Genomic DNA, 27,414 nt, shown 5'->3' on the forward strand with positions numbered 1-27,414 from the left:
AGAAGCAAGGACAGTTAAGAGGATGAGGTCACGGATCAACTCTGTTCCCTGATTTAGTTCTCTACAACCCACATGAATAAGCTAGGCATTGTTTTGTTTTGTTTGAGACAGTGTAGTCCAGACTACTCTAGAACTCATGACATAGTCCATGTTGGCCTCAAATTAGACAATGCTCCTGCTGGAGAGTGCTAGGATTGCAGGCAGGGCCCCCACACCCGGCTGGGTTTGTTTTCAAATAGTTCTACCTACACAGGCAGTTGGAGAGGCCTGCTGTAGATCTCCATAACGCTTCAACAGTGAATTCCACTCTCTCACGTTATTCGTCACCTGAGTATTTTCCTTATCTAGTTTGCTCAAGACTTTGTCTTTAGAAGCTCAATGTGGACAGGTTTAGAAGCTGGTCCTGGGCACAATAGCTGTGTCCTATGGGATAAGGGTTGCCTTGGAAAGGCCTTCCCAAGGGAAAGCCTTATGCTCTTCTCCTGTAGTCAGTTTTTATTGATGTAGAAGTTAAGACTGGAAACAAAAGCCAGACCGATTTTCCTCCCCAAAAACACATTACCATGTTAAAAAAAAAACAAAAAACAAAAAACAAACAAACAAACAAAAACATTCAAGCTGCTCCGTGGGAAATGTTATTTTTCAAATATTCTGTTTCTGCAGTGGCAGCGTGATTAACTTTTCTACAGCATTGCTAGGAAGAGCATTGTGGGGATTTTCGTCTTGGAAGGAACAGCAGATTTGCTGCTCCCCAAAGATGCACTTGACTTAAGCACAATTCAAAATAACTAAAAACATAACACAGCAACGAATGAAAATTTGGCAATTTAGTTAAAATAAATGGTCTTATCTAGAACACAATGGGAGTATAAAAGAGAATTGCAAAAATAATAACTCTGGAACTTGGGTGGATTTTTACAACTTTCCAAGTTTGGTCTCCTCTAAATGGGCAATATGAAAGGAACTGGAGAGAAGAAAACAAAGGGGAAGTGAAAGATATGTCCTCATTAGAAAAAAATACGATAGCATGGAGAAAGCAGACACGGCTTCAGAGGTTCCAGGAAACAGTTATATCCTTTGTGATTTAGGCAGCCCCCTACTCCCTGCCTGGTGTTGCCTGGAGGGTGTGCCACAATGACAAACCTGTCTGTGCAGCAGCTCCTAGAAGGCACTTTCACAGGAGCAGGACAGAGGTCTGGGGCGCGGCGGGGGCGGGCGCAGGTAGCCCTTGTCCCGCTCCTCCCTCCGGGCGTGGTGATAATGGGGGTGGGGCCAGCGGTGGCGGTGCAGCGCCTGATGGTCCCCAGCCCCCTCGTTGATCTCGGCTTCTCCCTCCCGCTTGCAGCATACAACTCCCAGGCGCCTCGGTAGCCGCCGCCAGAACCCGCAGTCGCCCGCCTGGAAGAAGAGGTAGACGAAAGGGTTGAGGGCGCTGTTGGCCACCTCTACGACTTGCATCGCCACCACCAGGCCCTCTCCCTCCCAGGCGGGCCCCGACGACCAGGCGGCTGCCAAGCGGGCAGCGAAGTAGGGTAGCTCGCAGCCCACGAAGAGCAGTGCCAGAGACAGGCTCATTTTCAGGCTCTGCACTTTGGCGCGGGGCAGTGCACTGGGCAAGGGGGCTCGGGCCGGACTGGCTGACCAGGGTGCCCTAGCCACCGGAGCCTGAGACCCGCGCTGCCACCACACACACAACAGGTGGCAGCAAGAGACACCCATGATAGCGACCGGCGCCGCGAAGCCCACGGTAGCTTCATAGAGAGCGTAGATCTGCAGGTGCCAGCGCGGCAGGGGCGCGAAGATGCCCCCGCAGCGATGTTCCCCCGGCCAGGCGCTGGCGGCTGGAGGTGGAGGAGCGCCCCAGCGCACCACGAAGGTCGGCGGTAGTGCCAGCAGCAGCGCCAGCAGCCAGCCCAGGGCAGCCAGGGCGCGCGCGGGCAGCTGCGGGCGCTGAGGACGGCGCACCGCGAGCTGGCGCTCGAGGGCGATGAGCGCCACCAGGTGGGCGGAGGCGCCCCGCCCGGATGCCTGCAGTAGCTGCGAGAAGCGGCACGCCAGGTCGCCCAGAGCCGGACGCGGGTCGCCTAGCAGCTCCCAAACCAGCTGCGACAACGCCGTGCCACCGCACGCGTACAGGTCGGCCGCTGCCAGCTGCACCAGCAGGAAGTCCATCTTGCGACGCTTGGGACCAGGCCAGGGCCGGCTCCCGCCGCCGCACAGGCGGCACAGCACCGTGGTGTTGCCCGCCACCGCGGTCACCAGGATGATTCCCATGAAGACCAGGTGAATCGGGTGGCTGGATGGCCCTCGTGGCGGCGGCTGCGGTCTCGGGACAGAGGTCGCCTGCCCCGAAGTCAGGTTGAGACTCCAGCTCGGCAGGATGGATAAGGAGAGGTTGGGCGCGAGAGGCAGAGCCGAGCGGCTGAAGGGATCCTCCATCCTTAGTCCGGAGGAAGGAGAGGAACCGCTGAGGGCGGTACTTGCTTGAAATGCCAAAGTGGAGGCGAGGCGAGGTGGCACAGGCCGCACCGCCGGGTCTCTGTGACTTCCCAAAGTTAGTTGAAAAAAAGCACACGCATCCGAGGCGAGATGGATTCGGGTGGATTTGTTGGTTTTATAGGTTGTCCTCGTCATTTGTCACTCAAATGTGGGCTGTACATTCGAGGAACACACATGATCCCTATTCTCCACCTTCTCAACATTTCGCCCCCTCCTCCAATTCCAGCAAAGCTTCTTCTAATCCATGGCTCCGCCTCCCTACCCCCCCCCCCCCACCCCGCAGGATCGGTGGACCACAGGGCTCTGGAAACCTTGCCCTGTAACGTACAGCCAGACAGAAAGTTGTGTATGTGACCTCTGCAAAGACTAATATTAACCCAGAAGCAATACATAAGCTTCTGACTGAGATTGTGCGCCCCCCACCAAAAATGTCGTAACTGCTAACAGGAAAAAAATACAAATACTATTATTGATTAAAAAACAAACAAAAACATTTTGTACTGCCACTCTACTCTCACTAGTTAGAGAAACACAGGGACACAAGAAACTCGGCAGGGTTCCCCATTTCCCCCACTCCCTATCCTGCAGGGCACCAGCGCCGAGTGTACACTGGACATGCAGTCTACCACAGAGCTACACCCAGCTCCCAACAGCACTAGCTTCTTGAGCAGAGTCACCAGGTGACTCTGATAGGATCTTATCTTTCTTGCCTGCAGTGAGAATGGTTTAACTGGAGAGAACTAAGGGCCGTACTGTTGCCTGGCATTAGGAACAGCAGAGGTCTGCAGACGCTTTCCAATACTCTCCTTACTAGAAGCAGGCATAACAGCTGTTCTCCTCTAGGGATGTACAGCTCGTTTTGTTAGCCTGGAGGACTCTAACAGGTTTTTGTACAAATGGTGGTTCGTGTATTGAGTCCCCCTAGTATTTCCATTAGTGAGGGATGTGTCAATGTTCTCTTTCTCTTGATTCTGCTTTCCAGCAGATGGGAGGTTGCTAGGAGGGACTACGCCTCCGATAAGCCTAGAGAAAAGGTGACTAAGAAAAATGATACGGCGGCCAATTTTTAAAAAAGAAATCCAGCTCACAGGAAATGGCTTAGATTTAAAAGCTGCCACTTTTAGCCCTGCTTCACAAACACATTTCAGTTTTCCCACTGGAAGCATCCAGGCGGTGCTAAGATGCACATCAGGAACTTGTGAATCTGGGGCCAGCCTGGACTACGGAGTGAGTTCCAGGCCAGCAAGAGCTATGCAGTGAGATCGTGTCTCAATGAAGAAAAAAAAGAAAGAAAAGGGAGGGCTCAACATTATTCTAGTTCAGCTTAGAATTACTGTTGATTCCTCTCAGATTCTGACATTAGATAATTGTCTTGATTCTAAAGTTGTTTTTTAAAAAAAGTTTTGTGCTAATTCCATTTTGAATTAAATTGTCCTGAAAATTCAATAGTGACAGAATGGGTAAAGGTGTTTACCATCGAGCCTGGTGACCTGAGTTTCATCTTTGGGGACCTTTGTGGTCAAAGTAGAGAACTGACTCCACAGGTTGTCCTCTGATCTCCACATGCCTCACACACACACACTCACTCACTCACTCACTCACTCACTCACTCACTCATTGTTGTTGTTTTGGGGCTTTTTTGGGGGCCCACCACCAAGCTTCCAAATAAATCACACCTGGAGGCTCATTCTTAATTAGGAATGCCCGGCTTTAGCTTTACTTATCTTGTCTACCTTTTCCCTCTGGGCTTTTCCTGTTCTCTCACTTCTGTAAACCTTACTCTTACTCCTTGGCTTGCTGTGTAGCTGGGTTGCTGGGTTGCTGGGTGGCTGGCCCCTGAAGTTCTCCTCCTTCTCTGGCTCCTAAATCTCTCCTCCCAGATTTCTCCTTCAATATATACTCCCTGCCTGCCAGCCCTGCCTATGCTTTCTCCTTCCTTGCTATTGACTGACCATCAGGTGTTTTAGACAGGCACAGTAACACAGCTTCACAGAGTTCAACAAAGGTAACATAAATGAAAGTAACACACCTTAAAATAATATTCTACAACAGTTCATAAATAAAATAAAAATATTAAAGTTAGCCCTTTGTGAGGGCTAGAGAGATGGCTTGGTAGTTAAGAACATTGACTATCTACTCTTCCAGAGGACCCAAGTTCAATTCCTTGAACTATAATTCAGTTAATATATGGCAGCTTACAACTGTCTGTAACTCCAGTTCCAGGGGATCTAAGGCTGACTTCTTGTCCAAGGGCACCAGGGATACAAGCAAGCTTAACACTATATGCATAAAGTTATGCCTAATTATTATGATCCTGTGTTTAATATGCTTAAATCACTGTGGGAACTTGGTAAATTTTCTTCTGCTTTCTTTCTTTCTTTCTTTCTTTCTTTCTTTCTTTCTTTCTTTCTTTCTTTCTTTCTTTCTTTCTTTTTTGAGACAGGGTTTCCCTGCGTAGAGCTGACTGTCCTGGAACTACCTCTGTAGAGAAGGATGGCTTCAAAGTTGGAGATCTGCCTGAGTTTGCCTACTAAATACTGGGGTCAAAGGTGTGAACCACCACACACAGCTGCTTGGTAAATTTTTAATGCTGTCTTGGAGGGTCTGAGGAGAATGAGGTGAATTGCACTTACAGGGAGGAGCTTAAGTCTCTAAGCCATTGTGCTATTGTTTTCATGTAATTAGTATGCACACCTACATATGAGTTAGTAGATACTTTTTAGTTTTAACCAGGAGACAATGGGAGGTAGAGTCTATGTGCTTTTATTGAACCTTAATGTCATATTAAGATATTTTTGAGATCATATTAAGGTATATTTTCATTTGAATTTGTGAATATAAAATAGACATGTATTAAGTGGAATGTCTCAGAAATTTATAAATGATTAACAATATAAGCTAATATAAACCCACTGAACAAGTAAAATGAAGGAGAGGGCTATGAAGAATGCTTTCATATATAGTTTGAAAATGTATTTATTATGTAAAAACATTGTTTGCAGATAAGCCCTTTACTTGGAAAACACAAGGTATCAAATGAAAAGATGCTATAAGTCTGGGGAGTGCTCAGTGGGTCGAGAAGTGTTTCCTGTGAAAGCCTTACAATGGAGATCCATCCCTAGACTCCATGTAAAAGTGAGGACAGAACCTACCATACAATAATACTGTGCTCTGGCCTCCACACATGTCTACAAATCTTAGACCCACCTGCAAAAATAATAATAAATAACAATAAAATTAAAAAAGGAAAAGCTATAGCAAAGAGTAAAGGGGTTCAATACACAACAAAGAGTCTGCATAGACAAAAAAAGCATAATACAGAGGAAGGTCCACTGCAGTAGAAATCGCAACAGGCTCAGACCTCGGCACACCTGACTCCATGCTGGGAGTGCCTGCAGTACCACCTTCCAAGATGAAGACAAGGACCTAATCCATCAAAGTCTGCAGTTCTGGGAAAGCCTCTAAAGGTGACTAACCTTGTTCTTTGGTTTAGGTAGTTCTGCTTCTGGATGACTGTTTTTGTTAAGTGAAGAATGTCACCCTAGGGTGTGGTTTTTGTGTTTAAAAGCTCACCCTGTGAAAGGCCCCGGGCTACACTGGGATCCTGAATACCCCAGGAGTCACTGGCCAGCTAATAAAGATTTTCTATTGCCTTAAACCCATGTCTGAGCAGTCTTCTCTGGTGAATACCCCACAACAAACAGAATAAATAATGTAACAACTAGGAATAAATTCATGTCAGCTTCACATTGGGATCGCTGACCTTAGGGCTTTACAAACATAACAATGAGGCAGTGCTCAGGTGTCTTTGTGAATGGGTGGTATTTTCCCTTTTTTAGACAGGGTCTCATGTAGCCCAGGCTGGCCTCTATGCAAATATGTAAACAGAGAAAAAGTAGACTATGTTCTTCAGAATGACTGTCTTCAAGAACTTAATTCTTTCTAAATGAGGCTACAAATTTAACGGCTTCTTTTAAAAGGACCTCAGGCTCTCCAAGACACAGTCAGTATTAAGAATTTACTAGGTAGCTGGCTGGGCAGGGTGGTTCACGCCTTTGGTCCTAGCACTTGGGAGGCAGAGCAGGAAGATCTCTGAGATAGAGGCCAGCGGTCTACAGAGTGAGTTCCAGGACAGCCGGGGCTACACAGAGAAACCCTATGTTGAAACCGCATCCCCTCTTAAAAAAATATGAAAGAAAAGAAAAAAGGAAAAAAAAAAAAGAATTCTCCATTCTGATAACTAGAAAATAGTCCAAATTTGAACAGAAAAATTAAGCAAGAGTACCTGGGGCAGAAAGAGACTAGTCCAGTGAGGCACAGGGCACCAGATTAATAGGACAGTCTGGCAGGAAGGGAGCACTCAGAAAGGACACAGTTGTGAATGGGACCTTGATACAATCAAATCAGTGGATGAAAAGATAATGCATTCAACCTAAGATGTTAAATAATGAAGTGGAGAAGATATAGTTCACACAACAAAAGGTCAATAGTTCAGCAATTAAACAAAATTGAAGAAAACAGCATCACTAACAAACTAAAATTAGATCTTTAATATGCAATATATTCTTACACGGATCAAAGATCTAAGGGTTAAAAATAAGAGTGTTTATGAACATCAGAGAGAAGAGCATTCTAAATAGGACACAAGTCCCAAAAGCCAAAAAACAAAGACTCTTAAACATTTTAAAGAATATTTTAATTTAAAAAATCATAGTATTTATTTGGTACAAAGATTGGTAAATATGTTACAAGAAAGTACAAATTTCTTCATGTAAAAAAATTCCAGGTCAATATCAAAAGACAAACTACAACGAAAGTATTATTTCCAGTATTTTAAAAATGTTTATTATTTTTAAAATTTTATGTGCATGGATGCTTGGCCTGCATTTATGTCTAGGCACTACATGTGTGGCTGGTGCCCCTGAAGGCCAGAAGAGGACACTGGCTTCCCTGAACTGGAGTTACAGGCAGTTGTGAGGCACGGTGTGGACACCAGTATTTGAATCTGAGGCCTCTAGCCGAGTAGCAAGTGCTCTCACCATTGAGCCATCTCTCCAGCCCCCTTTTCTCCTTTTATTTTTTAAAAGGCTAATATCTAAAGCATGCATGCAATGGAAAAGCAGGTTAACAACTAATAAAGAAAATGGCCAATAACATACATAGGGAAAGTCATCCTGATGCAAATTCTAATGGCTGTTGGATCTATGAAAAAATGTCAGTACTCAGCTGGGAGGTGGTGGGTGGCACACGCCTTTAATTCCACCATTCGGGAGGCAGAGGCAGATGGAAGTCTGTGAGTTCGAGGCCAGCCTGGGCTACAGAGTGAGTTCCAGGACAGCCCAGGCTACACAGAGAAACCCTGTCTCGAAAAACCAAAAAAAAGGTCAGTAATAATACAGTAAATAAAGGTAAAATATGTGCTATTTATTGGGCTGAGATGTCAGGCATGCATTTCTGATGAGAATGCCAATTACTAGAACTTCTTTAGAAACAATGGGAAAATCTATGCAAATTCTATAGATTCTTGACCCAGCAATTTCATTTCTCAGTGTCTATTTTATTTGCCAATAAAAAAATAAGTAAGCCAGAGCACAATATGCAAAAAGAAATGGTGTATATTTATAATATACACTAATAGCATATTACCAATTGTATGCCTTCATGTTGTATGTAAAGAGTATATTCATTTCAGTGGTACAGTGTACAGCTTGTCTACAAAAGGATACAAACAGCGTGGTTGGTTGTAGTTGTCTTTTGGAGGGACTTGACTAGGAAAGGAAGGAGTTTTATGTTCTGCCTTTTGAAGCTTTACCTTTTGCACATTTTTTTTTTAAACAAAAGAAACAAAACCAGCTATCTCCAGAGTCTGTGTCCCATTTAATAGTTCTAACACATCAAATACATTAAAAAATTACATCAAAAACAATTAAGTTATGAAACATCATGATTCATAAGTAATGACCAACAGTTGTTAAAATATTCCATATTCTATATTATCCAAAGAAACAAACAAGAATGTGTGCTCCTCTCCTTTAAATACTTCTGTGATTAAACCGTCAGAGGTCTGCAACAATAAGGTCTTAGTAGTAACCAGTTTTGAAAATATGTAGTTCTGTAATCATTGGCACTTAAGATATAATATGTATTTTAAAAGAAAGTAAAATTAGCAATTACTAAGGCTGTTTCAGTTTAATACTTATCAACACATTCATATGTATCTTGACAAAGTTTTGTTGTAGTCTACAGCTATTGGAGAAGAGTGGGCTGTGAGCCACTGATGGATGGCCTTTTCATACTTCCATGGTTCTTTCTGCCAGTCCTGATGCCACCTAAGGTGAGCTATAACAGCTGAGTAATTCTGTCCTACGCTCTGTTTCCACATGATAAACTGCTCTCTATTGTACTGATGGACAGAAGCAGACACTTTGGGGTAGTTTACAATAGAACGAAGCTTCTGGTCCAAAGAAGAAGTAATTTCTGGAAATTCTGTAGCAATATTTGTTAGCTCATCTGGATCTGAGGAAAGATCTGAAAGAAAAGAAATGAAATAGTTATGTGCTAAAATTGTTTTTTAGAATATCATTGTGACAGATAATGTACAGGATTTATTTTCATTTTCCATTCTTAGTGTAAGATGTGCATTCACATGGCACACAGTGACCTTTCAATCAGCAGCACACCACATACTTAACCGTGTTCCCCTAACATTACATCCCATAATGACTCATAGCCATCTTAGGTCAATGATCATGAAGCAAGGAATGGCTATGGATAATACACTAAAAGCAAAGCACTTGTGTTAATGAATGAACAAATATCTTCCTGTCACCATCCTACCATTCTGTTATTTTCCTTATGTGTTCTTTGATGTCAGAAACAGTCCAATCTAATTAGTAAGCTGACTTAGAATTTTTCCTGTTTCCCATTTCTTGATTTTGACTCATAGGCATGCTTATAAATGCCCCAATTATAACCATCTCACACTTCTCAGCTGTAACAATTCCTCATACAATAAACCATGTTCATTTTTGACTAAATCCTTTTTTCTTTCAGCATCTTATTGCTGGGGGTTCTGAAAATTATACTAACCAGTACTGTCCATTTGAGCAAACAACTATAGAAATAAGCACTTTTCTCAATCAGTAATAATGAGAAATAATGGCAAATACTTCAGATCTACATATGTTCTTTTTACATGAGATGGGAAGGCAGAGGATGCATCTTAGAATACCACTTTTACTGGAAAAACAGCAAGTCAAGGACTTACGGGCATTGACTTCAGAGAGTAAGGAAAACTCTACATACAGGAAAAATTTCTATGGGTCTATGTGGGTTCCCTGGCCAGGAGACGCCTGAGGCACATGTAACTTTGCCAGTGGACCTCCTGAGGAAAGAATGGCCCATGAAACGCCAGAGAGTACTGCCATGGTTGGCGCACCTACTGGCCCTTCAGTCACGTTTGCCTTTTGCAGAATGTGTTGTAAAGTTGTTTCAACAAATGTAAAGATGTAAATGGATTTTCCTTAGTAATTCATTAATTGTACAGTACCCACTTAAAAACAGACACAATGTTCTGATGAGCTGAGGGGGAGGAGGAAGAAATCAGAAACCAGGAACAGATAGCATATGCAATATCTCTTTGATGGTGAACATAGAAGGGGGTGCCTCATCACAGAGCTGCTAAAATGAGCCCCTCATATTGTTGTACATGACTGCTTGATTACATGGCAATGGGCTTTCTTCTGATTTGGTTAGGTCTGCTGGGCCTGGTGTAGGAGCTCTGTAGATTTCATTCAACAATGTCTATGAAGGTACGGGAGTTGCTCTGTTGGAAGTCAGGAATTCCTGTTCTTAAACTTAAGGAAGTTGGTCCTTTGGCCCCTAAATAATTATTTCTAGTTAATAAATCTGACATTTGTAACTAGGATGGAAACTTATGAATAAATATTAACAATGGCCTTGACACCTATTTTATGTACAACATGGGATAAAAGATAAGAAAAGCTCTAGCTGGGCGGGGGTGGCGCACGCCTTCAATCCCAGCACTGTGGAGGCAGAGGCAGGCAGATCTCTGTGAGTTTGAGGCCAGCCTAGTCTATAAAGTGAGTTCCAGCCTGAGTTATTACACAGAAAACCCTGTCTCAAAAAACCAGGGGCTGGAGAGATGGCTCAGAGGTTAAGAGCACCGACTGCTCTTCCAGAGGTCCTGAGTTCAATTCCCAGTCAACCACATGGTGACTCACAACCATCTGTAATGAGATCTGACTCCCTCTTCTGTATACATAATAAATACATAAATCTTTAAAAAAAACAAATAATAATAATAATGATAATGAAAATAAATAGACTAGGGGAAGAAAAACTCAAAATTAAAACACGCTGTTTAAAAATGAATTCACAGAGAGTGATGCTAGAAGGCATTTTCACCGGGTGGAAGGAGCAGTGTGTGGGGTTTGTCCTTAGACCCACGCTGAACATTTAGTTTTATGACTTCCTAGTTCTGAGACCCTGCATAGCTGTCACACTTTCTGGGGCCCCATTTCCTTCTCAGTAAAGCGAAGAGAATGATATGCTTTCACAGGGCCATGAGGAACATTAAAGAATGGAAGAGGAATGGATAGACTCCCTAAGAGTGAGGCATTAATCATAGAATCGATGAAAATCAGGTGTGATGAGAAGGTGTTGACTGAAGATGAAGAAACATAACAAACATGGAAGATCTTACCAGGAAACAATGGTTGGAGGAGATCTGGATACAGTGTGCTGCCTCCAGCTTCAGGTGCCGATGTGTGAGGAGCTGCTCCTCTTTCATTAGTGAACACTGATAACTCACACCATCATATGCCCTTCACCATCAGCAGTCAATAGAGAGGACATGTGGATTTTATAAATAGAAACTAGATCTAAACCCTAAACCATGAGACTGGGGTGACCTATTGCAGCTTGTCCCAGTATGAGAAGCAATAGGTATTCATTTATTTTAAAAACAACTCTCGTGAGCACGTGATGTAGCTCAGCTCACTCCACTTAGAATGTAGCAAGAAGCTTACCAAACAGTTGGGGCTGCACGGAAGCACCATCAGAGTAGGCTATATACTTCCACTGGCCGGTTCGTAGCATATAGGTGGAGGCGTTCACATTGCATCCATGGAATTCACTTAGAATCCAAGGCGGACGGTGGATTTTGAATGTGTGCTCATTTGCAGATGCCTCTGATGACAGCCCCAACAAAGAGTATCCACTGAGGGTCTGAGGCAGAGCAATCTCAGCAATATCTTTGGAACAAAAGTAAAATGCTTTTTTACTAATTCATTGGAATTATCTCAAAACATCATCTCTATTTTCCCATCACCAAGGGTTGCAGACTAGATATATATGGATTCTGTAACCTCACTGCCTAGACTGAAGTGCTCATGCTGTGAACCATGTTACCTTGAGTGAGTTAGTAAGTTCTCTGACTATTCCTCATTTCTTTCCTTTAAAAAAATTTATTTATTTATTTTTATCTCATGTGCATTGGTGTTTTGCCTGCACATTTGTTTGTGTGAGGGTGTTGGAGTAATAGACAGTTGTGAGCTATCATGTGGGTGCTGGGAATTGAACTTGGGTCCTCTGGAAAAGCAGCCAGTGATCTTAACCACTGAGTTATCTCTCCAGCCCCATGTTTCCTCATTTCTGAGAGAAGTATAATAAGAAAACTTCTATCTCAAATGTTCATTTTTGGTAAAAACTAGCTAACTTACTTAAATTTGAGAACAGTGACTGGCACATAAGGGCCCTCCAATTACTTGGTATCATCAGTCCTTTGTTTTCTGAAGAGTGGTTTCTCAAGGTTTATCTTAGAGGATAATAATAAGGCCTGCACAAAGAGGGGTTAGTAGTAACAAAAGATTACAGAAGTTAAATACAATCAGGTAATTTATTGTAGGCAAAATTTTATTGTTGATGTGTCTTATGAACTCAAAAGTAGTACATGATACATCCTGTGCTCTGAAGTGACTTGATGATTATTTTTCACCTGTCAAATACTCAGAATAAGAACACATGAAATAAATCAGTTTTAAAAAGGATGCATTTCAAACATGGATCTTAAAGAGAATGTTAGTAAAAAACAAAATTGTACTGACATGAAACAGACATATTGATCAATGAAAATGAATTGAAGACCCAGATGTAAATCCACACATCTATGGGCACCTGATTTTTGGTAAAGAAGCCAGAAATATACAATAGAAAAAAGAAAGCCTCTTCAACAAATAGTGCTGGTTTAACTGGATGTCAGAAGATTGCAAATAGATCTGTATCTGTCACGTTGTACAAAACTCAAGTTCAAGTGGATCAAAGACCTCAACATAAAACCAGATAAACTGAACTTCATAAGAAGAAAAAATGGGGAATAGCCTTGAATGTATTGGCATAGGAGACAACTTCCTGAAGAACAGAACACCAACAGCACAGGCACTAAGATCAACAATTAGCAAATGGACCTCACTGGGCGTTGGTAGCACATTCCTTTAATCCCAGCACTTGGGAAGCAGAACCAGGTGGATCTCTGTGAGTTCAAGGCCACCCTGATCTACAAAGCGAGTTCCAGGATAGCTTGGACTGTTAACACAGAGAAACCTTGTCTTGAAAAATTAAACAACAACAACAAAAAACAAAAAACAAAACAAAACAACCAAATGGGACCTTATGAAACTGAAAAACTTCTGTAAGGCAAAGGACACCATCAAGAGTCAACAGGACAAAACAGCAGCCTACAGAATGGGAAAAGATTTTCACCAACTGCACATATGACATAGGACTGATCTCCAAAATATATAAAAAACTCAAGAAACTAGACATCAAAAAACAAAGTAATCCAATTAAAAGTGAGGTATGGATATAAACAGAAAGCTCTCAACAGGAGAATCTCAAATGGCAGAGAAACACCCACAGAAATGTTCAACATCCTTAGCCATCAGGGAAATGCAAATCCAAACAACTCTGAGATTCCATTTTACATCTGTGAGAATGGCTAAGATTAAAAACACAAGCAACAGTTCATGCTGGAGATGATGTGGAGCAATCCTCAATTGCTGGTGGGAGTGCAAACTTGTTCAGCCATTTTGAAATCAATATGGCAATTTCTCAGAAAACTGGGAATTGATCCCCTCAAGACCCAGTTATACCACTCCTAGGCATATACCCAAAGGATAACCAAATTTGCTCAACTATGTTCATAGCAGCTTTATTTATCATAGCCAGAAACTGGAAACCAACCTAGATGGCCCTCAACTGAAGAATGGATGAAGAAAAAATGGCACATTTACACAATGGAGTACTACTCAGCTTAAAAAACAAAAACAAAAACAAAAACAAAACCCCAAAAACCAAAAAAACAATGACATGGCCAGGCGGTGGTGGTGTATACCTTTAATCCCAGCACTTGGGAGGCAGAGGCAGGCAGATCTCTGTGAGTTTGAGGCCAGCCTGGTCTCCAGAGCCAGGGCTGTCTCAAAAACCAAAAACACAAACACAAACAAACAAACAAAACCCAGTGACATCATCAAATTTGCAGGCAAATGGATGGAACTACAAAAAATAATCCTGAGTGAGGTAACCCAGACCCAGGAAGACAAACATGGTATGTACTCACTCTTACGTAGATATTAGCTATAAAGTAAAGGATAATCATGGAAGTCAACTGGCTGTTAACGGCAACAGCCCATTGTATTAGCTCTTTCTCTAGGTCATTCTGCTCCTGGAGTAAGAAAGTGAAGTCATGCTTGGCAAATAGGCTGTCCTAGCAATGCTTTAAGTAAACCACAATACAAATCAATAAATCAGTATCTAATAACTGGTCTTTTCTACCTTATTCTATTTTAAGACAAAAGAAAGTCAGGAAAGAGGCTGGATGGGGAGGTCCATGCCTTGGCCATCATTAGTGAGCCCCAAGGGGAGAACAGAACCCTGAAGATGAATGGGAAGCAGCGAGCAACTGGCATACACTCATAATCAGCATCTTAATAACATCTAATTTAGAAATACAATTCAGAAGTTTCTTGCTTAATATCCCTACATATGTATAGAAAACCATGAATCTTTCTCTTCATGTTTATGAGTGGCCAGCAGTTGAATGAGGAATGGGTCTACTCATGTGCTCACTGTTTATCACTCAGCACACCAGGCCCTGTTGCAGTTGTAGGAAGGTGGTAGTGGAAAGCTGATTTGCTCTTCAGAGGTGTCCTACAGCTGGGGAAAGGCTGGTGTGTCAGATGGCAACACAGGAGCAAGGAAGCATAAAGCAGGTCTGTAGGCAGTGAGGGCAGGCATGTGCGGGGCAGGGTCTGTGTGCTTGTAGATGATGCAGTCAGAACGGCTCTCTGTTAAGGTGAGAGGCCAGGTAATGAGTCTTATGTAGAGCTGCAGACAAGTTCTCCTTGCTATCTCCTATGGAACACCATGTATAAAGTCCCTGAGTAAGGCACATGATTGGTTCCCAAGAGAGGGTTGGATGGAGCAAAAATGGGCATGACTTTACAAGATGTTGGGGAGAGGGAAGAGGTCCTGTGAAAGTACTTGGACTTGTGTTTGGGTGACACGGGAAACTGAGAAAAGTATTGATCAGAGTAACAATGTGAAGTAAATGGATAAACTCTCAGACCAAAGGGAGAGGACAGCTGGGAAGCCATGGTAGGAGCCTAAGAAGAGATTACAGGGACTTGAGTTTCCAGTCTACTTCTACTATTGCTAGAGTAGAAGTCTTTGTAAATTGAAGTTGAGAATAAAATCAATAGCCAGGCATTGTGGCACATGTATGCCTTTTATTCCCAGCACTCAGGAAGCAGAAGCAGGATGTAAAAAAACAAAAATATAACAACAAAAACAAAACAAAAAAATAAAAAAACCAAGAATAAAACTGATGTTAGTTACCTATACTACTTATTTTATTTCAGACAGGATCTTAACTATGTATCCTTGGCTGGCCTAGCACTTGCTACTTAGACCAGGCTAGCCACAAACTGACAAACTGCCTCTACCATGCCCCCAGTAAGTACTTTAAATATCCATTTTTTGGACCTCATAAAACTGCATTTTTCTTTCTCATTTATTTAACAATTTCCTTAAAAACCCTTGAGCCTAAATTGCTTTCTTTTTGGAAATACTTTTTAGTATTTTGATAAGCCAGTGACATGGTCTAGTAAGTAAAGGTACTGGCCTTGCAGGCCTGACAATCTTAGTCTGATTCCTGGGACCCACATAGTGGAAGGGAAGACTCAACTCCCACAAGTTCTTCTCTGACATCCACATGTATACTGTGGCACATGTGTGTCCACACACATCCACAGGCTCCCATGAAATAAATAAACATAATAAAAAATTAAAGAAAGTTCTTAAACTTAAAACCCATATTTCATACTGACTTGTCCAGCAAATCTGTCATCCAATTCTATTTTAAGTCAAGTCTCACCTCTTTTTGAAGTATAAGCAAAGACTGAAATGGTAGAATTCTTGGGGTGGAGAGATAGCTCAGTGGTTAATAGTACAGGGTGCTCTTCTAGAGGCCCTGGTTTGATTCCCAGCACCCACATGGTAGCTCATAGCTGTCTGTAACTCCAGTTCCAGGGCATCCAACACCTCTTTCTGGCCTCTGAGGTGCTTGTGCACCACAAGTATGCATGTAGAAAAGCATTCTAGAGAGTAACTTACAAAGAATAATTAGGCGATAATCAACTTTAATATGAAGAATTCCCAGGCATTAAAGACAGCAGTGTTCTGTCAGTATGAGGCAATGATAAAATGATTACATACTATACAGACCAGCAAGGATGAACAAATTACAAATATTCTTTGTACTTTATCATAAAGTGGCTTTTTTTTTTTTAAGCTGAGGATCGAACCCAGGGCCCTGCGCTTGCTAGGCAAGTGCTTTACCACTGAGCTAAATCCCCAACCCCATAAAGTAGCTTTTTGGAAAAAGGCATTTTTTTCAAAGTCTCATTAAAAAACTGTGAATTTAGACTTTTAAGTAAAAGCAACCACAGTATCTTAAGTCTGAACAAACTATTAATAGGAAGGTAGGTGCAAGTAAATAAAGAAACCACAGAGGCTTTTCCTGTTTGAGTCTTCTAGTGAAGTTTTTCTCACTCACCATGTTTTTTATGGTACCACTTAGGAGAAGAGGGAACCTGGATTAAAACTGAGTTCAGCCTCGTACTCTTCACATGCAATTAATTTATGGAACATGATTCAGCAACAGTTGAACCACCAAGGAAAGGACTAGATTATCATTTATAATTGAACCTCTTAATTAAAAGGAAATTTCATCTCAGAACACAGTAAATCTACGATTTAGGTTTTTAGGTCAGACATTTACCAGGTTTCTAATTCTTTAATAGTATCCACAGATACACATCTGTGTACATCTACCTGAAGGTAGGCAGGTTTCCAAGAAATAGGGTCACATTTGCCTTGAGAAAATTTGTGCCAGTTTTTATTCTAGTAGCAAATGGGAAGGCCTATTTCTAACAGAAGATTTTCCAATTCTTAGTAAACTATGTATGTGAAAGAATATGTACATTCTTATTTAAATAGTTTTTTGTTTGTTTGTTTATTTGTTTTTGAGACAGGGTCTCATTATGTACCTGACTGGTCAGCAACTTGCTATGTAGACCAGGCTGGCCTCAAATTCACAAAGATCCATTTATTTACTTATGCCTCTAAAAACAAAAACACATACATCTTGGCTGCTTGTACATCTTCTGTTGTGAAGTGGTTTATGGCTTTTGGCTCAGTTGTTAATAAGGCATCTCTATGTCTTCTGAACAGATTTGTAAGAGCTTTATGGATATTAAGCTTTCATTATTTATAAAAATATGATTAACTTAAGTAGCTGTCACGGTGTTGTTACAACATGGTTCATATCTGACCACTGGCTGACTTCTGATGAACGGACACTTTAGTGTGTAACTGAAAGGCCCATGCACAGACACTTTCCTGCATTCTCTTCCGCTATCTAAATATTATATGTATCAGCAGCATTTGCTCTTCCGGCAATGAAAAGAATCTCTTATGTAACACACTGTAAACTGTGCTAACCTTGGCACTGTTAATTTAATTTTTACTTGAGAATTGGAGAGAAAATTACTTTTGGCTTTATTCCTTTTACTATTTCTGGACAGGCTTAACAAACACAGAATTCTGTTAACATATATTTTTGCAGTGAAATCTAACTGAGAAGCAGTCTATGATCAAAAATTTCATGGATGATCAAAATAAAGATCTATGTCAACTTTTAGCTCTAGAATAAAGGACAAATTACAGAGAAGAACCTACAACTGCCAAGAACTTTAATCATTTCAGAACAAGGATGGATTTAAAGATTTTTCTGGAAAATTCTTATTTTCAAGTACCATAAACCATGTAGTGATAGTCAGGTATCTTGCTTGACGGAAAAATAAAAATCCCTGTATCTCAGCTAGCTTTAACAGATAAAAAATATCATAAAATTCATGATGACAATTTATTTGCCACTTACTTAAGACATTTAAAACTATCTGTGGATACATTATGACATATGCAAATCTAGAAATTATCCTTAACTATTATAATGTATAAAGTGGCAAGTAGGGATAACTATATTGTGTACACTAGCTTTTTGCCACTGTGATAAATACTTGAGGAAAAACCTTAAGAAAGTGAAGATTTCTTTCAGCTATGGTTTCAGAGCCTGTGGCCGGTGTGTTCCTCTTTTGTGGTCTGTGGTAAGATGTAACATCATGGCAGCAAGAGTACACAGTGGAGCAGAAGGAAGAGGGGCTGGAAGGGGCTGGGCACAACACAGTTTTCAAAGGTACTCCAGTCAGGCTCCATGTGTTACAGATTCCAGCACCTCCCGAAACAGTGCCATCAGCTACGGCCAAGCCTTCAACACTTGAGCATGTGAGGTACATTTCATATTCAAACTGCAACTGGTACATTAGAAAACAAATAAACAAATTAAACAAAACAATTAAACAACCCAATCAATAAATGCACTAGTGAGATGAAAAAAGTTCTCAAAAGATAAACTGTAAATTTGCAATAAACATATGCATGTTCAACCTCACTGGCCATCAGAGAAATGCCAATCAAACCACATTGAGATTCCATCCCACTCCAGTCAGAATGGCAGCCCTCAAGAAAACAGCACCACTGAGGAAGTAGACACAGCAGAGGGGACCTGTGTCACTGCTGGTGGGAACCTAAGTAAGTCAACCACTACAGAAATCAGTAAGGAGGTTCCTCAAAAACACTAAAAACAGACCTTCCATAATGACTTAGCTGTACAACTTGTATGACAACTTAAAACAAACAAGAAAAGAATATAAATAATGAGATGTGCAAAGTAGAGGAATATAGAGCAATATTTAACTAAAAACAAGGGGAACCTTGCATATTAACCAGCTAGTGTACAGTGACAATGTAGGAAGAGACTAGAACCCACAGTGGATGACTCCTCAAAGATAACGGACTGCTTATTTGTTAAGTCAAAAAGCCAAGATGCAAAATATCACTAACATTGAGAGAAACACAAAAAGAGCCCAATTTTCTATAATTTCTCCAGTGCTTTCTGCACACTCAGTACTCTCCTCAGGAAAGCAGAACAATGTCAAAGTCAGGCAAATATGATGCAAAGATGCTGTTCTCCGGGAATGGAAGTTCTACATGAGGCAAAAATTGTAAAGAAAAGCCAACATTACCATGTTTATAAAACTTTATGGATGCTAATAAAAGAGAAATGTAGAAATAGAGAGTCACACATATGTAGAAGCAGAGAATCACATACATGTAGAAGTAGAGAATTACATACATGTAGAAGTAGAGAATCATATACATGTAGAAGCAGAGAATCATACACATGTAGAAGTAGAGAATCACACACATGTAGAGAATCACAGACATGTAGAAGTAGAGAATCACATACATACTCAACAAAACAGAATGAAGGTAAAAAAAGGAGGAATAGGGAAATATGAGAAAGAAAATGCTCAACATAGAATACATATGTTCAGGAAAGATTTAAAAAACCACGAGAGAAAGTAACAGGGACCTGGGCATTGAGTGAGATGTGGTCATTCTGGCTACACATGGTTGTTGCTCTGCAGTAAGGGGAAATCAAGTGATGAGTGAGCAACCAGAGACTGAAGCTCTAAGGGCTAGGAAGATGTCCAAGCACAAATAACAACAGGGGTAACAAAGGAGAGAGCTCTGATTTAAGTCACCTCTGAGGACACTGAGCAGAAGGAGGAAAATAAGAACTTGTACTGCTTTGATTTTTAAGGAATGGTTTCACATTTTACCATTTCCAAAGCCGAGAAATAAGTTATCTTTAACCAACATGGATAAGTGAATGGCAGTTTTTGCAATTTGTGATGCCACAGAGCAGGATTATAGTTTTAAACAGTGACTTTAAATTACTTCACTAAATTAAAAACCTGAAGTTTCACCTTACTTCCTCTGAGTTTGAAGATGTCCTTAGTCTATTATCTTCAATGCAGCTTGCTACTGCAGTCCAAATGCTACTACTATGGACCTTTGGCTATCCCTGCAGGCTTTAAAAATCAGGCAATAAAGTAAACAGTGTACAACTAGGAAAAGTGTTCGAGGGGAAATATGTTCACATGATTAGACAGAGAATGAGAGTGGCCCACATTGGCTCATATGTTTGAACACTTGGCCCCCAGCTGGTGGAACTGTTTGGGAAGGATTAGGAGGTGTGGCCCTGGAGGCAGGCTTTGCGGTTTCAGAAGACTCATGTGATTCCCAGTGCTCTTTCTCTGCCTCAAGGCTGTGGATCAAGATGTGAGGTCTGAGCTGCTATGGCCACCATCATAGACTCTCACCCTCGGAAAACATGAGCCAACTAAATTCTTTCTTTTCATAGTAGCCTTGGCCTTGGTGCTTTGTCTCAGCAATAGAAAAGTAATTAATACACCCTGTAAAAAGTGGATAGAAGATTCTATAGTGGAAATACTTTCATTCTAGGGAGGTGGTGGTAGGTAGAGAGTTGAATGTTGTATGTAAATAAATAAAATAAAGTTATGCGCCCAAAAATCTAATGTGTCTTATTTTGGAGCCATATCCTGATTGACTAACATGAGTGAAGGTCACTGGAACCAACAAAACATCATCCTTGCTCTTCAGAGTACAAAGTTGACTTAGAGAGAGTCACTCAAGTTAGTGGAATTCTGAGTACTTGGCTTGTCGTCCCCCCTCCCCCAGCATTACAAATAAATATGTTCGTAAACAGTACTTACCAAGCATTGTAGGGTAAATATCCACAAGAGAAACGAAATTCGGCACTTGCAGGTTGGCCTTAATTCCTGGTCCCATCATCAAAAGTGGAACATGGGCACTAGCTTCATACATACTCATTTTATAAAACTGGCGGTGTTCCATGGCCATCTCTCCATGGTCTGAAGTGTATATAACAACTGTTTTCTGAAGAAGATCTAACTTGCGAAGAGCCAAAATAATTTCACCTACCATAAAAATCAAGATAGTTCTTTAGATTAGCTTTAGTTCACATTTGATTTTGCCACACCCAGAGTTTGTTGCAATACTTCTTACCAGCCAAGTAAAACCTAATATTCTCATGGGCTTCCTCTTCAGCTGACAGACTGAAGAGAGGAAGGGAGGCAGTATCTATTGGATCACATCTTCAGCTTCTGTCAGAGAACACCTGAGGCCAGAGGAGCTTTTCCCTCTCAGCACCTCAAATGGGGACAGACAAGTCTGGATGTCACTCTAGACATGACTCAGATGTTAATGAAGATTGCCATCACTACTGACCCAAGCATTCTGCACAATAACAGGGATTTAGAACAAACCAAACTTCCTTGCTATCTCTTCTCCTAGTCCCTCTTGCAATGGCCATATTATGCTCTTAAACACGGCTTATGGTAACTAAGGATGTGTTATGAGCACACAAAGAGACTTGGGAGTAACCAAGCAGTACTGTTCTAAGAAGCCTTGTCTCTGACTTGAAAGTTTCTCCCCACTGGAATTATGAGAATCACAATAACGCATAGTGCAGAGAAAGGGGAAATTGTCTTTATTTTGCTAGATCTTGAATTTGGGGGGCAAAGGTCTATATTAAATACACATATTTACAGGTCCAGTCAGGAGGTCCAATGCTCTACAGAATTAAGACCTCATGATCTTTCAATTAGACAAAAGGGATTGCTTACTACTTTTTCCCCTCACTGCTACTCTTTCTTCTTGGTAGTATCCCTTGCACACTCTGATGGATGCTTGTTTCTAGAAGATCTGATAACCTGGTCTTGCCATACTGCTCTCCATACACACCCCCTCAACTACCTGCTAAAGCTTTGCCTTCCAGCAGCCCTAGACTACAAAGTACACTCTGGAGAGTGTATCAGTTTATGGTTTCTTTTCCTCTGTGTTGAATGTCCTTTCTCTTACCCTTCTCTCATGCTTTCACCCTTCTTCCATGAGCCAACTCGAGCATAGCTGGTGATGCCTTCTCTGCTCTTCCACACACACTGACTCGCTCTGTTCCCCAAGCTCCCTATGGTCTGTTCACGGCTGCAGTAATACATTGTAAACCCTAGTGTTTATCTCCATGTTTGTCTGTAGACATACATGAGCCATAGCACTAGGGTGGAGACCCAAGGGAGCTGTGGGAGTCAGTTCTTTTCTTCTCCTGGGTGCATGACAAGCACTTCACCCACTGCTCCCTCCTGCTGATCCAACTGCTTTTGTTTGACAAGCCTTTAGTGATCAGGTGCTGTGTTGGCATTGTGTTGAATACTATCAAGAAATAACACCTCAGCTCTTCTTTGTGGGGCTCACATCTATGCGCTGGGGTGTAACCTCCTTTCTGTGTACTTCTTTAGTGTTCACATATGGAAGAGTGTATATTGTGTACGTAAAGTAGAAATCATAAAGTATATTTTGAAATATATTATCCATCTCTCTAAAAAAGAAATTACATGTTAATTTAAGACATTACAATTATTTGTATTTTCCGCCTCATCTGCCTAGGGTGTCCCTGATTTTGCTTTCTCCATGTTGGCTTTTTCTCAAATCTCAGTTTACACACTACTTCCTCAGGAGCGCTGTCCCCAGATACTCTGTTAGTATCCTAGTCTCACTGTTCTGTTTCCTCTAGCCATCTACTGCTTACGTCACAACACTACGTCTGTTCACATGCTCAGCATCTGCTCATTTTTTCTTTTCTGCTGAAGACATTCAAAAGTTGTCTGTCCCACCTGATGCAGCAGAGCACACAGTGTTTCACATTAGAAGACATAATCGCAAACTTTTAAAGCAACTGGAGAGTACAGATGAGTAAACATTTCCCAGTGTCAGGAAATACCAATTAAATACGCTCAGTGGTCATATGTTATGTCTAAACTAACACAGTCATAGTTATGGCTAAAGAAACATTTAAAATCTTACTGTCATGAGGGAGAACCTGGTGCCAGGTGTGGTGGTGTGTACTAATCCTTATACTTGAGAGACAACAGCAGAAAAATCAGGGATTCAAGGTCAGCCTAAGCTACATAGTGGATAAGATTAGTCTCAAACACACACACAAACACACACACACACACACACACACACACACACACACACAGATGTAACCGTCTTGTTAAATAAGAAACACAGAGCCAATTGCAGAGTTAAAAGTCAAGAGGTCAGAGCAATAGCTGAGAGCTGAAAACCTTACCCTTCCCTGCTGCTCTGTCCTTCCTCTCCTCCAGAGAGCTACTTCCTGTGTCCTGTCTTTTATATAGACTTTCTGTTCTGCCTTCTCATCAGTTGTAAACCCAGCCACATGACCTCCTCGTCACTGCCTGTATACACAGACCTCCAGGTCTTCTATGGTTGGTATTGAGATTAAAGGTGTGTGTCGACATACTGGCTGTATCCTTGAACACACAGAGATCCTGCCTAGCTCTGCCTCCCAAGTGCTGGCATTAAAGGCGTGCACCACCACTGCCCAGCTTCTGCTATGGTTTCTGCTATGGCAACTTTATTAATATACAAATAAAATCACATTTCAGTACAAATAAAATATCACTACACACACACACATACACACACACACAGACAGAGAGAGAGAGAGAGAGAGAGAGAGAGAGAGAGAGAGAGAGAGAGGACTTGGAAAGGGAGAACTTGGAAAGTCCTATTACTTTTTCATATATACACTGATTATATAAATAATGTGTCCACATGGCTTCTTTTTTATTTCTGCTGTATTCCACTTACTCAGTGAATACTTCTAATAGCACTGGCTGTTCGTCCTCCAAGTTTTTTTTTGTACATAGAAAGAGGTGCTGTCCACACTTGACCAGTGAAGTTATGTTCTGTCCCAAAATGTAGCAAGTGAGTGACATTATGTTGTGAAAATAACTTGTCATCAAAACAGCTGCTGATTTTTAAAAACAAGGTTTCTTAATGCAGGAAGTGGGAACAGCACTCCCGTGATCATGGGGAAAAAGCTGACAGTCATGGAGGCAGGCTTGTCTGAGCTGACTTTGAGCCTGAATGTCAGGAAACCCAGTGATTGTGGTCATAAGAGGAAGTGGATCTGAGCTGTGGGTAAGCCTTCCTCTAAAGGGTCTAGAGAGAATGAATTTGTTTATAGGTTTTACAAGTGTGGAAACAGCTATAAATGTTAACAAAGAAGTCCCTCTCTTAAAAAAAATTATTAGAGACATTAAAATGAGACATATGCAGTAAACCAATAAAATGATAGTAAATATTGGGTGTTAAATATTTACACTGAAGGTATTTTTCACACAGTGAATGTTTACCTTTAAACTAGTAAGGAGATTAGCTAAAAAATTAACAGATCTCATAAATTAGTGGTGTTAGGGTTGGCGTACAAAACAGAGAGCTCCACTCCCATATCGGGACACAAATGAAGCTTTATTTTTAGGCACGAGCTCGTGGGACACCAGCGCGAGGAGTAGCTGGTGACCCCGAGTTTAAGGCTCACAGGCCTTTTATGAGGCAGTTCTACCAGGGCAGGGGAGTGGGGTCACCCAGAGTGTAGACACCTCGACGCCAGATGTCTCCACGGTCTTTTCTCACAGTCTGGGTAGGTAAACGAATTCCAAGCTTATCTAGCAAGGGGTTATTTGGAAAGCATTCTTCTCAAGCAATTTATCTTGCAAACACAACCCCAGGGGTTAATTGGCAAGCATCCTGTTAGCACAGCATGGTGGGCTAACTTTTCTGATATGGGGCGTGGGGGCAGAGTGCAGTATTTCCCACTGAATCTGCAATTAGCAGAGCTAGTGGGGGGGGGCCTTGTTTCCCTTACAATGGCCTTTCAGTGGGACCATGTTTAATCTGTTTATATCATTCTCACAGGCCCGCCTGTCATTAAAAACTAATGACAACTCCCAGCAATCCTAGAGAAGTGTCTTTTCCTCTCTCTTCTCCTCCTCCCAGTCTCTGAGGTGTTCAGTTCTAAACCCAAGCCACAGGGATGCTCTGGCAGAGCAAGGTCACCAGGCTTGAATTCTTACAGGGTCATAAAGGCAGGTAAGACTTTTCCTCAGGCAGTGGCCAGCAGGCTTTCTTTTACAACCCAAATGAGTGCTAATGATCGGTTAGTCAAGAAGGGAATTTATATGCTCAATCTACATTCCTAGAAGTGGTTGGGTAAGAAATTAGGAGTCTATTAGTAAGACTGTAAGGAAGGAGGGTCTCACCCTAAATTGCACAAGAAATAAAGCTATCCTCCTGACCTATGAGACAAGTGTTTTGTTTGGCCTTGGATGCTTGATAGGTAATTTATATAAATACAGTTAGGAGTTCTTGGAAGCATGCGTAGCATTACAAGAAAATCATTGTAAGAACCAGCTAAAATATATACATATATATAAAAGCTAAAACATCACCAAGACTTCTTAAGGCATGGCTTGACCTTTGGAGAAGTCCTTGACCTTTCCAAGTAGTAGCTTTTGTGATAGTAGCTGAATTACATTACATTTTCCTGCAGCTTGCAGCATATTATTTAACATTTTACAGACAATAACTTCCTAATTATGATTTATAAATTAGTGTTAATGAAGTTCTTGTCCTTTTGGCTGTGATTCTTAGCCTTCAAGAGCTAAGCTGTCTCCAGCCTGAGTGTTGATGTTTCTAAGACACTCTGTACATGCCAACTGTTGATTTTTCTGTGGGAGAGGAGTACGGGGAAGGGACATGGACCTATGTTTACCATGAGCTGAGGCTAAGAAGCAGAACATGTTGGAACAATAGATTGAACTATGGATCCTCTGTAAGAGCAGCAAGTACTCTTAATCACTCTAGAAGACATTTTCATTTTACTTTATTTTTCTCTAATATATTACATCCCGGCTATAGTTTCTCCCCCAGAATACATTTTAAGATGTTTAAAATGATACTGTGAAGCAACATGAGTGCTACGCTGTTTTCACAACCCCTTTACCTACATCTGCCCTCCCTAAGACTGACATTTCCAGTGATCATAAGATTCACATTGGAGTTTTCTCATTTTAATGTACATATGAGTGATTTTATAGGAATAATTTAATCTACAACTCTTATCAGAAAGTGACTTTTTCTATCTTTACATAAGAATATTACTTGATAACTGATGATAAGCATATGTAAGAAATTCACATCTATTTGAAAAAAAGTTAGAGATTTTCTAATCTTAATTCCTCTATGTCTCCATCTATTTAACTCCTGATGACCATTCTCCTGAGACTCCAAAGTTGTGTGCAGAACACCAAACTGATTCCTCTACATCAGTATTTGGAATGTGAAACTTCTCATCTCTAGGAAGCTAAGCTGCCTTACAGTTACATGCCTGTCGTGTTCAGCCAAGTGTTTGTTTCAAGCAGAAAACAGCTTTCTATGACTTTTTATGTATGAAACAACCTGAGAACTTATGAATAATTAAAACAGAAAGGGCCTTTTATTGTGTTGTTAATACATTTTTATGAGTCAAGATCCTCAAAGTCCTAAGTCTGAAGGATCTAAGCAGCCGCTTTAAGAAATATCTGAGGATGCTCCCGCAAGCTTCAACCAGCACAGTCACAATTTGTTGGAAAAATATTATCCCTTTCTTCCTGTAATAGCTTATTAATTATACCACCTACCTAGCATGGCATCTGTCTCAGCACACATAGCATAATAAAATGCTCTAATGTTCTTAATTTCCATTTCGGTAAAGTTCCCTGTGCAGTTTTTTGTATAGGAAGAGTAATAGTCCACAGGGTGCATTTCTGACAAAGCTGACCACTTTGGGATTTTGATGGCATCATAGGCTACCTGAAAAGAAAGAAGGAAAAGCTTTACATTAGCAAAGTCATGGTATCCTTTCTTCCCACAAGTATCTGTGGCAAACTTCACAACGTTTCATATATAAAGTGATTAAAAAGAACATGGAAATTCTCCAAGCAGGAATGGGCCGAGTACACAGCAGGAGTGTTTCAGGTTTTGATAAGCTTTCTTTGAAGGGACATAAAGAGAACAGATTTGTCTCCCAGTGATAAATCCATGAGACACTTCACAAAAATGGATAATGAAAGAAAAATCAGAAAGATGAACATTCAGTAAAGAAATGTGCTAAGAATGAAGTGAATTCAAATCACACATATACAAAATAATAGAAGAAAAGGATGGTCTTGGAATGCTCATAGTGCTGCTATCTCAAAGAATTCAGAGTCATGGTCAGAGGAACTTACAGGTTGTACACTTAACATAACCAGGAAGACCAGTTTGAAGAAAAGGATTGAGATTCACATACAGAAACCTGTAAAAAATATTCACATTGAAGGAACTCTATATTGGAAGCCAAAAAGTAAAACTGTAGAAAGTTGATCCAAACAGAGAAAGAAATATGACAATTTACAAAGCCAAGAGAAGATGCTTGCTGTA

General features: G+C 41.2%; 2 protein-coding genes across 4 annotated transcripts in view; both read right to left on the bottom strand.

Moving 5' to 3' along the window:
• Positions 1-809: 809 nt before the first annotated feature.
• On the bottom strand, positions 810-2,674 carry Gpr150 (G protein-coupled receptor 150). The gene is made up of 2 exons (XM_036207291.1): positions 1,144-2,674; positions 810-964 (listed from the first exon to the last, which is right to left on the bottom strand). The coding sequence occupies exon 1, from the start codon at positions 2,632-2,634 to the stop codon at positions 1,162-1,164; it is 1,473 nt and encodes a 490-aa protein (XP_036063184.1). The 5' UTR covers positions 2,635-2,674; the 3' UTR covers positions 810-964; positions 1,144-1,161.
• A 5,685-nt stretch (positions 2,675-8,359) lies between these two features.
• The window catches only part of Arsk (arylsulfatase family member K), a 49,403-nt gene continuing 30,348 nt past the window's right edge, over positions 8,360-27,414 (bottom strand). For all 3 annotated transcript variants that reach the window (XM_036207380.1, XM_036207379.1, XM_036207381.1), the window contains 4 exons: positions 26,634-26,805; positions 20,781-21,005; positions 11,550-11,774; positions 8,360-9,027 (listed from right to left, as the gene is read on the bottom strand). In XM_036207380.1, the coding sequence (XP_036063273.1) occupies positions 8,708-9,027; positions 11,550-11,774; positions 20,781-21,005; positions 26,634-26,805 (942 nt within the window). In that variant the 3' untranslated portion in view covers positions 8,360-8,707. The remainder of the gene's footprint in view (positions 9,028-11,549; positions 11,775-20,780; positions 21,006-26,633; positions 26,806-27,414) is intronic.

Source organism: Onychomys torridus, chromosome 15 (assembly GCF_903995425.1).
Source record: "Onychomys torridus chromosome 15, mOncTor1.1, whole genome shotgun sequence".
NCBI classification, from domain to species: Eukaryota; Metazoa; Chordata; class Mammalia; order Rodentia; family Cricetidae; genus Onychomys; species Onychomys torridus.